Source organism: Triplophysa dalaica, unplaced genomic scaffold (assembly GCF_015846415.1).
Source record: "Triplophysa dalaica isolate WHDGS20190420 unplaced genomic scaffold, ASM1584641v1 Contig18, whole genome shotgun sequence".
Taxonomy (NCBI): Eukaryota; Metazoa; Chordata; class Actinopteri; order Cypriniformes; family Nemacheilidae; genus Triplophysa; species Triplophysa dalaica.
Window position 1 is genome coordinate 1 of NW_026622652.1, and position 15,000 is coordinate 15,000.

The 15,000-nt window shown below is 38.0% G+C and overlaps 2 protein-coding genes and 1 long non-coding RNA gene across 3 annotated transcripts; 2 read left to right on the forward strand and 1 right to left on the reverse strand.

The window, feature by feature from the left end:
• Nucleotides 1-212: 212 nt before the first annotated feature.
• Nucleotides 213-4,924, forward strand: LOC130417130 (kinase non-catalytic C-lobe domain-containing protein 1-like; the record flags this gene model as incomplete). Its single annotated transcript, XM_056742434.1, has 5 exons — nt 213-312; nt 663-785; nt 1,037-1,096; nt 1,214-1,371; nt 2,929-4,924. Coding segments are annotated over 5 exons (673 nt in total), but the record flags the coding sequence as incomplete, so codon positions are not given.
• Nucleotides 4,925-6,722: 1,798 nt separating this feature from the next.
• Nucleotides 6,723-7,973, forward strand: LOC130417131 (homeobox protein vent1-like). Its single transcript, XM_056742436.1, has 3 exons — nt 6,723-7,267; nt 7,358-7,590; nt 7,725-7,973. The coding sequence occupies exons 1-3, from the start codon at nt 6,736-6,738 to the stop codon at nt 7,968-7,970; spliced, it is 1,011 nt and encodes a 336-aa protein (XP_056598414.1). The 5' UTR covers nt 6,723-6,735; the 3' UTR covers nt 7,971-7,973.
• Nucleotides 7,974-13,849: 5,876 nt separating this feature from the next.
• On the reverse strand, nt 13,850-14,920 carry LOC130417129 (uncharacterized). The gene is made up of 2 exons (XR_008906149.1): nt 14,677-14,920; nt 13,850-14,329 (listed from the first exon to the last, which is right to left on the reverse strand). It is a non-coding gene; the product is annotated as an uncharacterized LOC130417129 (long non-coding RNA).
• Between the last annotated feature and the right edge of the window lie 80 nt (nt 14,921-15,000).

Below are 15,000 nucleotides of genomic sequence, written 5' to 3' on the forward strand. Positions count from 1 at the left end.
CTACTTTTCTCTCATGTTCTATAATGAATACAGGAAATATTTCAGGATTGTCATCCAGTTCATTTTCTGAAGTCAAGAGCACATGGAGTGATAGAGAAATCTGCAAACATTTCCAGGTGAGTATCTGCTCTGTCACAATGCTCAATCTCTGTTGTCAAAGCGTTTGAAGGTTCATGTGACCAGGTCTTATTGTATGTTGTGTTGTGTGTCAGGTGTGTGTCAGTGAACGCAGATCCTCTTCAGACTCTCATCACATACACGGACTGGGTCTCCAACTGGGTTTCTGAACTGGTCATCTGTGACTCTGTCAAGGTGATGCTGTATTCAGTATTTTCAACCTTTTTTTAAATAAATCTGGTTGTGTGTGTGTGTGTGTGTGTGTTGTTTAAATTTTATTTTATTTAAAATTAAATTTGGGTTCATATCATATCAGCTTGAAATGTGAAACTGTCTCTACGTTGTTTGGGATCAAGAAGAATGAAATTTCATTAAAATCTAGAAATGATTGTAAAAGACAGAAACTGGTTTTAGCAGAAAGGTGCTGTATTATTCCACAGCTCTCAACTCAACTCAACTCAACTTTATTTATATAGCGCTTTTTACAATTTTCATTGTTACACAGGTGTACAGTTGTGTGTTGTTGTGTTTAATTATTCTTTTAGGCTCAGACTGCTTTGCTCGCTCGATTTCTTGCGGTTGGAAAGTTTTGCTATGAGATGAGAAACTTCGCCACAGCCGTGCAGATTTTGTCAGGTCTGGAGAATGTGATTGTGAGACAATTACCGGTGAGAAAAAAAACGATAAACTATATTTGTCGTTGTTGTTGTTTGTTATCTGTCAGCTCCAGCTGCTGAAATGTTAATTACACATCAGTTTAATGCAGATTTAATATAAACATATTCATAAATCATCCTTCTGCATTGTGTGCGGAAACGAAACAGCGTTGATTTTAAGCGTGAAATGAAATTGCATGAGAAAGGCGTTGTGTTTACTGAATTTGTTAGACAGAATTTCTTGTCTTGTGTGTGATGCTCAGGCCTGGAAGTGTCCTCCCTCTGAAGGTGTGTGCGCTTCTGAGGAGCTCAAGGCTGTGCAGGTGACTTCTGCTCGATATCTGAAAATAACATCAACGTTTAGATCCACAACTCACTAGAACAATAGAGTCTCGTGCTGATCTCAGATGGGTTGTGTGGATGTGTGATACGCTCCGCAGGTGTTTCTGAAGAGTGATAATCTGTGTCTGATGGAGGGATGGCAGGCGAGAGCTCCACCCACTTTACCTGCGCCTCATATCCTGGCCATGCACCTGCAGCAGCTGGAGATCGGCTCATTCACCACCACCAGCGGATCACTCAAATGGATCAAACTGAGGTCAGAGCTTCACAGTAAACCACAAAGTGTCACAAAGTGAATCAGTCTGAGAAAGAACACGTCAATTGAATGAGACTTTAGCATGAGGTCCTGACTCTCTGTGGTCATTCATAATCCCAGATTTCCAAATAACATCAAACGTTTAAAGAATGAGCAGAAGGACACGTGTGAGAGTGAAACCAGATTCACTGCAGTACACAAATCAGAATAAAATCACCATGAACACACACACACACTTTAGAGCAGACAGATGTGGAGGTCATAGGTCAGGGAGAATCAAGTGTGTTGGTAATGATGCAGCTGGTCGCTCTACATGCTGATGTTGAATCGTTTGTGTGAGTGTGCGTGCATGTGTGTGTGTGTGTGTGTGTGCGTGTCTGATGTTTGTTTGTCTGTGTGTGTTTGTATGTCTGTGTGTGTTTGTTTGTGTGTGTGTACTTGTACATCTATCTTTATGAGGATCAGTTTGAGTTTTAGACCAGCAGAGTGAGGACTAAGAGAGTAAAATGAGGACATTTTGGCCGGTCCTCACTTTCTGAGACCCCTTTAAAGTGCTGTTGAGGGTCAAGTCCTGGTTTTAAGGTTTAGGTTATAATCAGGTTTAGGTTATAATCAGGTTTAGGTTATAATCAGGTTTAGGATATAATCAGGTTTAGGTTATAATCAGGTTTAGGTTATAATCAGGTTTAGGTTATAATCAGGTTTAGGTTATAATCAGGTTTAGGTTATAATCAGGTTTAGGATATAATCAGGTTTAGGATATAATCAGGTTTAGGTTATAATCAGGTTTAGGTTATAATCAGGTTTAGTTTATAATCAGGTTTAGGTTATAATCAGGTTTAGGTTATAATCAGGTTTAGGTTATAATCAGGTTTAGGTTATAATCAGGTTTAGTTTATAATCAGGTTTAGGTTATAATCAGGTTTAGGTTATAATCAGGTTTAGGTTATAATCAGGTTTAGGTTATAATCAGGTTTAGGGTGAGGGTTATGGTTATGGTTAGGTACTCACTTCTGATGCTTAGGGTAAGGGGCTAGAGATTGCATTGTGTCAATGTATGTCCTCATAAAGATAGCTGTACAAACATGTGTGTGTATGTGAGTGTGTGTGTGCGCGTGCGTGCGTGTGTGTGTGTGTGTGCGTGCGTGTGCAGCAGATGGTGAATGATTGTTAGAATATGCCGTGAGCCGTGGGTCTGTGCCAGGGGCCGTAGTGCTGGTGTATTAGTTTAGGTCAATTCCCTCAAGAGCTGAACACACAGCTGGTTGTTGTACATCTGTAGCTCACAACATTAACATTCATGACACACACACACACACTTTGAGTTAATCTGATCACACACTGATAATAAACTCAATGGTGTTTTCTGTTCAGACAAGATGACGTTATTGTTTTTCTTTTGTTGATGTTTTTGTTATTTGTTATTTATGGACTATTGTCACTGAGCATATTATAAACCAAGTTTAAAAAAAAAAAACATATTTACAGTAATACAGTATTGTTTGAAAGCATGACATGTCTTATGTTTGTGACGGTGCTGCTGGTCTGTCCTCACAGGAACATTGCACGTGTGGTGAGTCAAGTTCATGCGTTCCAAGAGAATCTGTACTCTTACACTCCAGACCTCGAGCTGCAGTCGTACCTGCGTGGACGCATCGCTCGTCTCGGTGAATGTGACATCTCTCTCCTCGCCTCAGACAATAATGTCAACTTTAACCAGATGGCCAGCGATCGGCACGGCCGCAGGATCCAGGACACGCTGCGCCGGGTGAAAGCATCATTTCAGTGAGTGTCTGGAGGTGTCGTCTGAACCCTGATGTGAGAGGAACTCTGAGAAGTCATTCATCTTTCTCTCTTTAAACTCTCATGAGGACAACGTGACCTCCAGCGGTCTCAGGGTTTGTGATCAATTACTTTTATGAAGTTTCTCACAGGTAAACGGCCAAATAAAACAGTCTGAGTATATTTAGATGATATTTATTGATCATTTAAGTTAGTTTGAGAGAATTAATTATGTTATTAGATCTAAAGGTTATATGGGAATGTGAAATATTGCGCTAAGCTTTTCAGAGTGAAGAATAAACTGTCATGCTTTAAAAAATCAATTGTTAAGTAGATTTAAGCCGTCACCTCACTGTCACACATTTGCATAAAGTTAAATTGTTGTTAAAATCACTGAATCCATCAGAACATTTTGGCAGTTTTCACACTTTTCTTGTTTAAAAGATTAAGTAACGTTTGACAGAGAATTTGGTTTATGCTTGATATGATTTTTACTAAAGTCTTCTGTAACTCGTGTAGTTTCATTGATTCAGTCATAATAAATATTTGTGACATGAACTTGTTTCATCAGGGCTTTATTAGGACAGCTGACAAAACATTTCACTCATTTGCAGGATTACAGTTTTTCTCGATTGCTAACACACAATTTACCATTTTCTGACAACTATAAACAAATTCTCAGAACAACAAACCAAGTTGTACAAACCCCACACAAACACCCTCACTTCACAAAGGTTTGATCATATTCTCATTCAGAAAACACAAACATACAATATATTGAACTAAAGTGTCAAGATGTAAACTCAAATGACACACATATCAGAATGTCCGGATCATATCAAGCGGACCTCATCCTAGAATCATCTACAGGGCTTTATACTACAGTATCATCACAACAGACACTTTATATCAGAGACATTTCACTATTCTGTGTCCAGTAAACTGGATAGCATGTGTACACCCTCAAATCTGTGATTGTCAAATTTATTTGTAACATATTTTTTACTTGTTCTGTATTTTGGCGGAACTCAGAGACGACTACTTACCAAAAATAATTTGTCAGAAGACCAAGAAATTGTAATAGTATCCTGTATCGTTGGGCCAAAGGTGCAGAGGACGCCATGTTTATTTATATATTTATGCAAATGTATTCTGTATTGTGTTGCATACCCAGTTTATATATATATATATATATTTTTTTTTACTTTTCATGTCTTGTTTATTTCATCTACTTTCATCTAAGATTCCCTACCGTAACAGAGTGCAATTGTTAATTTTTTTCTAAAGCTCATTGTTGCATTTTGCTCTTTCTGCACCTTTTTATGATCGTAATAGACACTAAGCTGTCAAACTACTATTTTCTTGAATCCCAATAAGAGTTTTTATCAACAGTGTCTTGAAATGATGTCACCAGTGTCTGAGACTGCTGTAGTGTGTGTGTTTCTGAGGGCTTGTGTGTCATGTTTGGGGGGAAGTTTTTTTCTCAGCATGTTTAAATGGTTTTGAGAAGAGAGCTTCATCTTGACCCAAAAATAGGATGTTAAGGGAATTGGGTGAGATATTATGGATTTGTGTTTAGAGTTTCGAGAAAAGGAGCCATAATTTCAAGAAATGTGTTTAGAAATCGAGAAAAACAAGAATGAATTGCATGTAGTCCATTGAATAGATGTACGTGTTGTGTAAAGCTGGTGCACAATGAGATTTTTTTCATGAATGGAGCAGAATAAAGTCTGTATTTGACACAGTTTACATATCAAACTTTGTTGACTATACAAATTGTCATTCATTTTGATTTGACTTTCTTCAACGTTTTTTTCTTCAAAGAATAAACAGAAGATCCAGACAAATGATGCTTTCTCAGTGTTAAATAAGTGAGACCAGAGCTTGTGGTCACGTCTTTGTTAAATATTTTCTGAATCAATTTCTGTTGATGCACAAACCTCCATGTTTTATAGCTTTTTTATAGCATTTGATCATTTCCCTATTACTAATTAGATAAAAACCATACTAACTGCTGCAGGGCATGTTGTCACATTATACTGTAAACACCATAAATCAAAACTTTTGTGAACTCTACAGACAAATGTACTTTTTTAAACTGTGGAAGTTGACAACTTTTAAAACACGGCAACAACTTTGTCAAGATAAACATTTGAAAGCTTTCGTTAAAATATATACACAAACATGTGCATGTGATGGAATTAGAATATTACTTTTTAGATAAAATATGATTTCAGAGGTTTTACCAGATGCTTCAACTCTCTGGTGAAAAAACACATTTGTGTGCTGAACTTTTAGCTCAAAACTTGGCAGCTACTGAATTGCAGATCATCTACAGTGTGACAACATGCCCCGGACTGTCCATGATCTATTCCATACATCAGCAATGGTAAATATATGTTTCCTATGACAGACTCTGTGTTCATGGAGAGATGCAGTTCGGGGATGATTCGCTGCGGTTAGTTTCAGTGGAGGTGAGGAAAGACGCGCCGTCGGACGCGCTGCCTGTGACGCGCAGCAGATCCTCTTCATTGTGTTGTGTAGGGATCAAAGCGCTTGAGATAAAGACTTTAATGGGGAGTGAAAGAGCTCAGGTCCTGCTGCTCTATAGATCAGTGATAAACATGCAGTGATCTTCATTGTCCAGCTAAACGATCCTTTGAGTCTCTCGGTCTCTCCACCAAAGAGATTCACATTCAGATAAACCCCAGAAACACTTCTCAACACACACACACATTCCTTACATTCTCGTTTATCACGAATAACCACTTAATCTTCTCTTCACACTTGAAATGCTAAATTAATTTATCCATCACTACTGAGACTTTGATTTTATTTACATCATTGCATTTAAAACCCTTCAGTGATTTCAGCCTCTATTTTGATTCCTTGCACGTTATTGTCAAAGCAGAACGAGTGTTCAAGTAAAATATTAAGATCATTGAAAATCAATTATATTATATATATAAAATACATATGTACTCGGATGTATTCGTGAGAAATTAAATGCGGTTTTAATTGGGTGTTTTCTCATCTTTTCATGGGTTGATTTGAGTTTGTGTGCTCAGGTTTAAGCTTCTCCGGGTGAGAATTTGCATCTTAACTGCAGGTCAATCAGAGTTAATTGTGTTGCTACTGTAACTCCTTTGATCCGCGATGTTTGCCGAACGCACCAAACGCTGATGTGATGGTCCGCTGGCGCCACAGACTCCCCAGGGCATCAGGATGTCTTCATACATCACCATTTGACTTTACATTGTCTTTATGCGTCCACAGAAGTCAGAAACCACCAGATATTACAGAACCCACATTGCGTCGGTTCATTATGTGGCTCCCAGACCTATTGTTGGACTAAATATAAATGTATAAAACCGGTTACGATTAGCCAAGCTTGCTTGGTTGTAACTGAATTTTTCACATTTTACAAGTCTTACACTTTACACCCTTTCAATAAAGGTTGAGGTTTATCATTTTTGTCCTTTAAAGATTTGAGTTTCCATTAGGCCTACCCGATGTCACTTTCAACATGAACGCGCCATACTGGATCCAGTTGTTCGGACGCTGCATCATTGTTTGGAGAGGATGCAGACAGCTGGATGCGACAGAGGTTCTCACAGACAAGCTGGCGCCAGGCTTTCACACAATCACAGGATATGTAAAGACTTCAATAACGACCCATTAGGCCTAATGATTGACAATCGATCAGGCGTTAACGCTCATGCATATGTTAATGCAGTCCTGAGACGGCCTATATATTGGGGGTCCCTTCGGGCGACCTTGCAGACACTCTTGGATTGTACTCGGATAATAAACACTCGCGTTGACTTGACTGAGAAACAGACAGCAATCATGGTGAAGAACTTTTCTGCGGACTGGCTCGCCCAAAGCTTTCATGCTGCCGCTCCCGATGATGTTCCAGAGCCGGAGAAGAAGCGCCACAGGCCTCACGTGCCCTGTTTGGCTCAACCGAGACCTCCAACATCATACGACAAGATTTACGTGCAGCCTAAACCAAAGGTCGCCAAAGTTGAGCAGAAACCAGAGTCCAACAGCGTGCCAAAAGAAAAAGAAGCGCTTGTTCCAGTTGCGCCAAGACACTGCTCGTCTCCAAGCAGTAAGTTACTTCACCATCAACCTCGTGCTTTACCCGTGTATATTAAAATAAACAACGATGGGCAGTGATTTAACTCTATATTGTGTTCAGTTTCAGAGAACAGTGGATACTCTTCAGGATACGAGAGCGAAGCGGCCGCGTCAGAGTGCGCATCTGTTGAAGACGGACACGAGCTGGAGAAAGAGGCCGTACAGCGCCGAATCCGAACCAAATTCACTCCAGAGCAGATCGACAAGCTCGAGAAAATCTTCAACAAGCACAAATACTTGGACGCAGGAGAGAGAATAAAAACAGCTCTTAAACTGAATCTATCCGAAACACAGGTGAGATACATTTACGCATTTGGCAGACGCTGTATCCAAGTCATAAAATACAGCCCTTCCCTTACAGCAGTGAAGTTTCATTTGGAGAAGAAGCTTTAAAACACATGTTAACAGTGCGTTTCTTTGTGTTTCAGGTCAGAACCTGGTTCCAGAACCGTCGGATGAAGTTGAAGCGTGAAGTGCAGGAGATGCAGGCGGATTATTTTCTCCCAGCTCTGGTTCTGCCTCACGTGCACCCGGGGGTCCAGTATCACTGTTACGACAGACAACGCTTTCAGTTTCCTGCACAAGTGCTTGCATCAGTGATGCATCATCATCAGATCTCTGCACAACACAGGATTCCACATCATCACATGATGATGCCTCAGCATTACTACTGACACTCTTTCCACGAAAACACTTACATCACATTCAGTGTGCAATATATGTACAGTTTAACGCGTTGTATAGAATACAGTCAAGTGAAAATGTTTAATTATAAAGAAGAGTTTATTTATTGTGAGAAATAAAGTTCTAATGTTTTATTGCCTACTTTAAGTTTGTCTAATGGTCATGTGTTCAAGGTGAACTGTGAGAGGTTAAAGTTCAGACTGTCTGGAAGCGCGTTTGAAGTTGATTAGATCTGAGGGTTTCACATATTGCGCAACTTTTTCAAAAGAGGTTTTATCTCAATCAATTTCCTTTGACTTCTACAGATACTCTGTTATAATACACAAAACTCGAGCCAAGGTGTAAATACACATTGGGAACTTATTTTTTTAGCCTACATGAAATGTTTTATTACAAGAAACTTCATAAATGATATTTAAAAAGGGCTTGTGACTATAATGTTTTATTTTATAATCATGAAATGAATCCCAGTAAAACGATTAAAAAATTATAAAAGTTTCCTGCAGAGAGTTTATGAGCCATAAATATAAATAATCCAAAAACCAACGAGTTTGTAAATGTAAAAGGAAAATAAAGCATTTGAATAACTGTTATATAAGAAAGACGTTGAAGAAAGCTAAAAGTGCTTCAATAACAAACAATACCGAATGCTGTTTCTGAGAAGTTATGCTGAGATGGAGTCTTATTTTTTTTGATGATGATGAGATGAGACTGAGTCTTATTTAAATGAAATGTAGGCGCCAGAGAAACTCTAAACAAACCAGCTGAAGTCATTGATCCGCCACCAAGTGTCACACTGCGCTTTCATATGCGCGTGAAGCCATTGTGTTTGTCTCTACTGCGACACTTCAAACGACACTTAACTAGCAGATCATGGTCAACAATTAGTCCTAATTAAGTCGCCCATTGATGAGTTTACACTCTCTACATAATCCCCACAGACGGCGGGCTCCATGATGTCTGTGGGTGTGTGTGTACACGTTGATCCATACAATAGAAGGGGATACAGTGTTGATCACCCGTTAACATCACACACATTAAAATAGACCAGAGGACGCCATGAGACTGTGAGCAGTCATACAGGTTTATTCTGCGTGATCCATTATTTACATACTGTTACAGACCATATCACTTTTATTATCGTATGTTTATGTGTCATTCATCGGCCACTTTAGAAGAAACCTCAGTCAAATGTTTCAGTATCGTCCAGTGTTTTATTCTGTCTCGCATTGCCGTAGCCTATCATGTGATTGATTTAAAGTTTAAAACATTTTAAATATTATTAGAGGCTATAACGATCCGTTCAATATTGTTTGGTTTCAGCTTTAAACCAAAATATAACTTTAGATGAGAGATGTTCACAAATTCGCAATTTTAAAATGAAGCTTTCCAGTCGTTCAACATTCTACAAACTAGCCTTGGGCATTGCATATAGAGAGATTGAACATGAAAGATAACATTTATCATTTAAAATAATCCAGATCTTAAAAGCTTTCGCTGCATATTTTTTTCTAACCCTTTCTGTTTATTTTCCAACTTTTTTTATTTATTCTTGATCTTGAGATCAATTCTTGAACGAATCTCGCCTCTCGTTAGAATTATAGTATTGGTCTCAAATCGAGTTAAATTATTGACTAGCGACGAGCTGCTATAAATTCATGCAAAAGTTTAAACTGCTTGTTTGAATGAGTTCATGTAAAAACATGACATTGATCACATACTTTTTACATAGAATATTTCAAACCCCGTGAGGATAAAAAAAGACCCAAACAGTCCCGTTTAATAAACAAGAACTTTTCATATAGTTTTGGAATGACATAGACATTAAAGATACAAGTACAATAGGGATCAAGACGTAATGTCACTGTGAGTAAAACTGTGATCCTCCCAAATAAACAAGTCTTTCATCTTGAGATTATCGCTCAATGGATTATGTCTTGTCTTGAGTGAATGATACGAGTCTCCGTCAGATGATTGTATCAACGTGCATGAATGATGTGGATGATTATTCATCTCTTCTCAGGTACTTGAGGGACTATGAGGTGCTCAGACACACTGGCGCCTGGATATCACAAGTAGTCTACACTGAACGTGTGAACAGCCCCATTGCAACATATATTAACTTCAATTACAACGCCCATCAGATAGTTATAATTCCTCCTGGACCTTCACTCATGCAAATGAGCGAAACATCTCCTACATAAAGTCAGGCGGGCTGCTCAAATGATTTTAAGAGATTCTCTCGTGAGAGGAAACACCATGTCCAAGAACTTCTCCGTGGAGTGGCTGTCCCAGAGCTACCACGCTCAACAGATGGACCAGGAAGACTCACAAAGAACTTGTGGAATTCCTAAACTTCCCGATTCCGTTTCAAAAGCATCTCCATCTCCATTTCGCCTTGTTGGAGAAGGAGAGAAGATTCCATCTTCCCCTACGAGTAAGTATGACCCTCACTGTTGTGTCCAACGCTAGAATGATATCTGCAGATTTGAATCTAAACTTTTCTTTCTATCACATTAGATAGTTGCGGCTACACATCTGCGTCCGAGAGTGATGTCGGTGATGACAGCGAAGGTGAATCTGGACCACACCGTCGTGTCCGAACCAAGTTCACCTCTGAGCAGATCTGCAGACTGGAGAAAACCTTCAACAAACACAAGTATCTCGGTGCATCTCAAAGACGGAAAATAGCCGAAAAGCTCATTCTGTCTGAAACGCAGGTATGTGTGGGTACAAGTTATTTTAAAGAATTTGTTCCCAATTCTTGTATAAGTTTGCATGCAATTTCATTGACTAATGATTAAGTTAAAACGTTTAAAATCAAGTGGCACTGTTTAAATACATTCAACACTGTCTTGTAACTTTTCCTAAAGTCCTGAACATATGATAAAAAAGCTCTTAAAATTGAATATTTATTGATATCTCATTTTATTATGTTTTAGGTGAAAACATGGTTTCAGAACAGACGAATGAAGTTGAAGCGGGAAGTTCAGGACATGCGCGCTGCTCATTATTTCGGGCCAACTCTTCTGCCACCGGTGACGTCATTTCAGCACCATACCATGAGTGGACAGCGCCCACTTGACATGTACATCCATCAGCACGCGCAGCAGAGGAGTCCTGTTCACCATCATCCGATGATATTCTCTCCCTGTTACTTCTGAAGACTTCTAGTCAATCAATGACACGAGTCATCTAGAATCAAGATCTTTATTATGAAAATTCTCCTAAAATGGGGTTTGAGAAGATAAAATATAGAAGTAAGCACTGTCTGTAGTTCTGTGATCTATAGAGAAAATGTATATGGATGTACATAAATAAATATAGTCTTTTATCTATGTTGACTTGCTCTGTTTGATTTTTTTACTCTCAATTAGGACTGGGTTATAATCTCCTAGTTTTATCAAGACTAATACGAAACATTTAAAAGCCAAACATGCCATATAAGGTCTGCATGATTATCACGGATTTCTAATAACAATACCTTTGAAAGTGGATACTAAAGATAGCTAAAGTCAAATATTTATTGACAGTAAAAACACATACAGACAACAGTTCAAAATAGAATATTAAAGAAATAACACATTTTTTTGTTTAAAAGAAAATCGAATTGAATCGATGTAAAGTTCCATTTCTTTTTTTTTCATCTGAAACTTGGACGAGTTTAGCGCAGTTTAACATTGGCGTCGGATCTAGATGTGAGATCTCGTTTTGTCTCGCGTGTGTATTTGCTCCTGTGGACACATGCGTGGGTTCGCAGACAGAGAGCTCCCGGACCATTAACACCTTCTGAAGAACATCAAAGCATCTGTAACGAGCAGATGATTAAGATCCACGGAGCCCAATCGAGTCTGAATGGAGAAGTTCACACCCACGACGGAGGCGAGAAACACTGGCGCCATGAAGTCTGTCCGACTCCAGGCAGGAACCAGAAACTGAAGATTCACTTCCACTGTGAATTCATGAGTCCTGTGGTGCTCTCCTGTGTCAACAACACTCAAATCACGCACACATCACAGTGACGTGTTACAGCTTTGCCGTTTTCGTGTGTGTTTTACGAGAAAGAAGTGTGTTAAGGAATTTCATTATTATACATTATTTGTTGATATCACTGTGTTTACTATAGTAAACGAGATAACAATTCTCATTCTATTGTGTTTTGTTACCTTAACATAGTCAATATTTTGTAAATTATTGTTATTGTAAATTCCAGAAACCTTCAGCAAGACAAAATCTTAATGGATTCCTTTCACATGATTCACTGAACCGCATCGCAGGCTTCTGTGTCGATGTAAAAAAGTAGATTTTTCGTCAAATTCTTCGTCAGTTGATGTTTTAAATCTGGAATTTTTTATAATATCATTTTCATATGTTCATTTATTGAAAGTGATCATTCTAAATAATAATGATTGGATGTTCTGTTTTGATTTCAGTTCAGATGAAGAGGTGAGAAAATGTGTCTTTATATCCACTGGGGGGCAGTGCTGTCCCATCTGATGACTTTAAAGAAACGATGGATAGAAATTGAGCTCTGTCCTGTAGAGCAGTGTGTTAATGAATTAGTTAAATAAATGTGTAAATGAAAGATGATCTGACAGCTGAATGATGAACATTATTATTATAGGACACTTAGAGAATCAGTTTACAGCAGCTAGAAAATAATAATCAACACCTCAAATGTGCATGAGATCTGAATGACATTTTGAAACAATTTAAACACCTTCCGACAAATCACAACTAACTTGTGGGTTATTTTTTCAATGAAGGTTCACCGGGTTCACACCGGCACTGCATCAGTTTAGACCTTGTGTCAAAATGTTTCTCTTGTGTCCTCTTAAAAAAAAACACTTGTTTTCATTTGTTGTTATCAAATGCTTCATTTATTGTGTCAGTGTATGTGCATAAGAACAGGGCTTTAGTTCTCTTCTATTGACTTTAAAAGCCACAAAATAATCTCACAAATGTGTTACATCACAGAAAATAAAACTTTAAAAAGAAGTCAAGTGTGCTGCAGGAAACTTTTTTCAAATCTTCTCTTGAGAATAATCTTGTGTTTTTCATGTTGAATTATCTCAGTTGGCCCGCTCCCTGTTCTGATGTGATGCTGATGATCAGATCTTCTGTCACGAGGACCACAGTGATGTAAATGTTCCTCTCGTCTCCGGCAGATGAAGTAATGAGGACATGAGGGATTGAGATGCTGTGAGTGGGCACTTGCTGTCTTTCATTTGATGTAATGATCTCCTCAGGCCTCCTCTCATGATACCTGAATGAGATCTTCATTTATCATCTCCTTACTCGGTTAGACAGACTTATTTTCTACTTGACTGCATGGAAAACTGCAGAGTCTTTTATTTAGAGTGAGAGAGAGAGTGATATGAACAACAGACGCTCAGTTTTATGTTTGTGTCTATTTATCAGATTCATTCACTTTGTCTTTAGATTCAAGATTTATTGAAATACATTTTTATATATCACCAATATTAGTAACACATAAAAATTAAACATGAAAAACAAAATAATACTTATTTTAAATGTAATTCAAAATGTAAATCATTAATTAAGTATATAAAGTTGTTTTAGCACATATTTTTATATTTGTAATAAATCTGTAATATTTTTTAATATTTACAATTAGAAAAATAATATTGTTTAATCTTTTTTTACTTTAAAGTTAAATATATACATTTTTCTAAATCCTTTAGAAACGTATAACATTAACTCTCATATGTGTATTAACGTTTTACTCCATCGAGTCATGAATAATTACCAACTAAACATTCTTCAAACTTTGAACTCTAGTGAGAGCTCTGAGATTTTCAAAGGAAAATGCAATCGTGTGTAAATGAAAGCAGGCAGGCAAAGAAAATAAAGCAGAATACACGTGAGGATTTCTCACGCTACTTTATTGAATGAAATGAGATGTTAAAACACATATGAAGAGTTTGGTTCCAAAATGAGATAACTACATTTATAAAGTTTTTAAAAATAACATTATTTTATTCTATATTCAAACTGCATTTGGTTTGTTTTGATTTAGCCATAATAACTAAAAAAAAGCTAACTAACACAATAAAAACATGATAACATAATAAAGTTCTCTCATTTTGAAACCAAACTCTTCATATGGACTTTTATTCTGCACATTTCAGTATCGTTTGTTTGAATGAAGTTTTGTGAGCGCTGAAGTTGAAGATCATGCGGCCGGTGGAGATTCTGCTGCACACGTGAAACACCTCGACAGCCCCATTTTCCCATGCCGTATGCCTCTTTACAGATACATCTCAAAGAAGTATATGCATAGGAAAAAGGAACAGCGAGTTGAGGGCGAATGTTCCGTCACGGAGACCTCGGAAAAATCAGACAACCAGAGACACAAAGAGTGAAAACCATTGAAGCATTTGAAAAAGACACATTTCTATTTTTAATATAAACAATGTTATGACACAAACTCACAAAGTTTTAGAATATATAAAAATATTATAAATCAAAGTCATGTTTAATGAACTAATTCTATTTGTCTGCAAAACTAATGTTAAGCATTGAAGGGTTTTTAAGAGTCTGTAAAGATTGTCCTAAACTTTTTGTTGTGCAGTTCATCATGTTTTCTTTTCACATGCAAAGAATAAAACACATCTCAGACATTATTCATAATGAATAGAAAGCCACGAACGACCACACGAGAGAGAAGCTTACCTCACTGAGAACCAGGACCGTCTCCTCTCCGAAAACTCTTCCTCATGAGAATTTATTCCTGATCGGAGACCTTGAAGATGTTTAGAGAAGACACAGTAACTGTTTTCAGAGTCTGTGTTTCTCAGCGCTCGGCCCTCCTCCTCATCTGACACCTGTAATCTTCACTTCTCAGCACAAAACAACACTTTGTGAAGAACTCTCTGACGCCGTCCACGCAGGCATTGGTTGGCACCGCTGGCCGTGGTGGTACATGATGTTATTGTCCGGCGGGGCAGATGGTGAGCTATCTACAGAGATGATGGGACACTGTGTTCTCTGACGGCT

Coding starts and splice junctions, on each gene's coding strand:
- LOC130417131 (XM_056742436.1), top strand. CDS start 6,736: ATGCAGACAGCTGGATGCGACAGAGGTTCTCACAGACAAGCTGGCGCC. Junction 7,268..7,357: donor ACACTGCTCGTCTCCAAGCA/GTAAGTTACTTC, acceptor TATTGTGTTCAG/TTTCAGAGAACAGTGGATAC. Junction 7,591..7,724: donor TGAATCTATCCGAAACACAG/GTGAGATACATT, acceptor TTTGTGTTTCAG/GTCAGAACCTGGTTCCAGAA.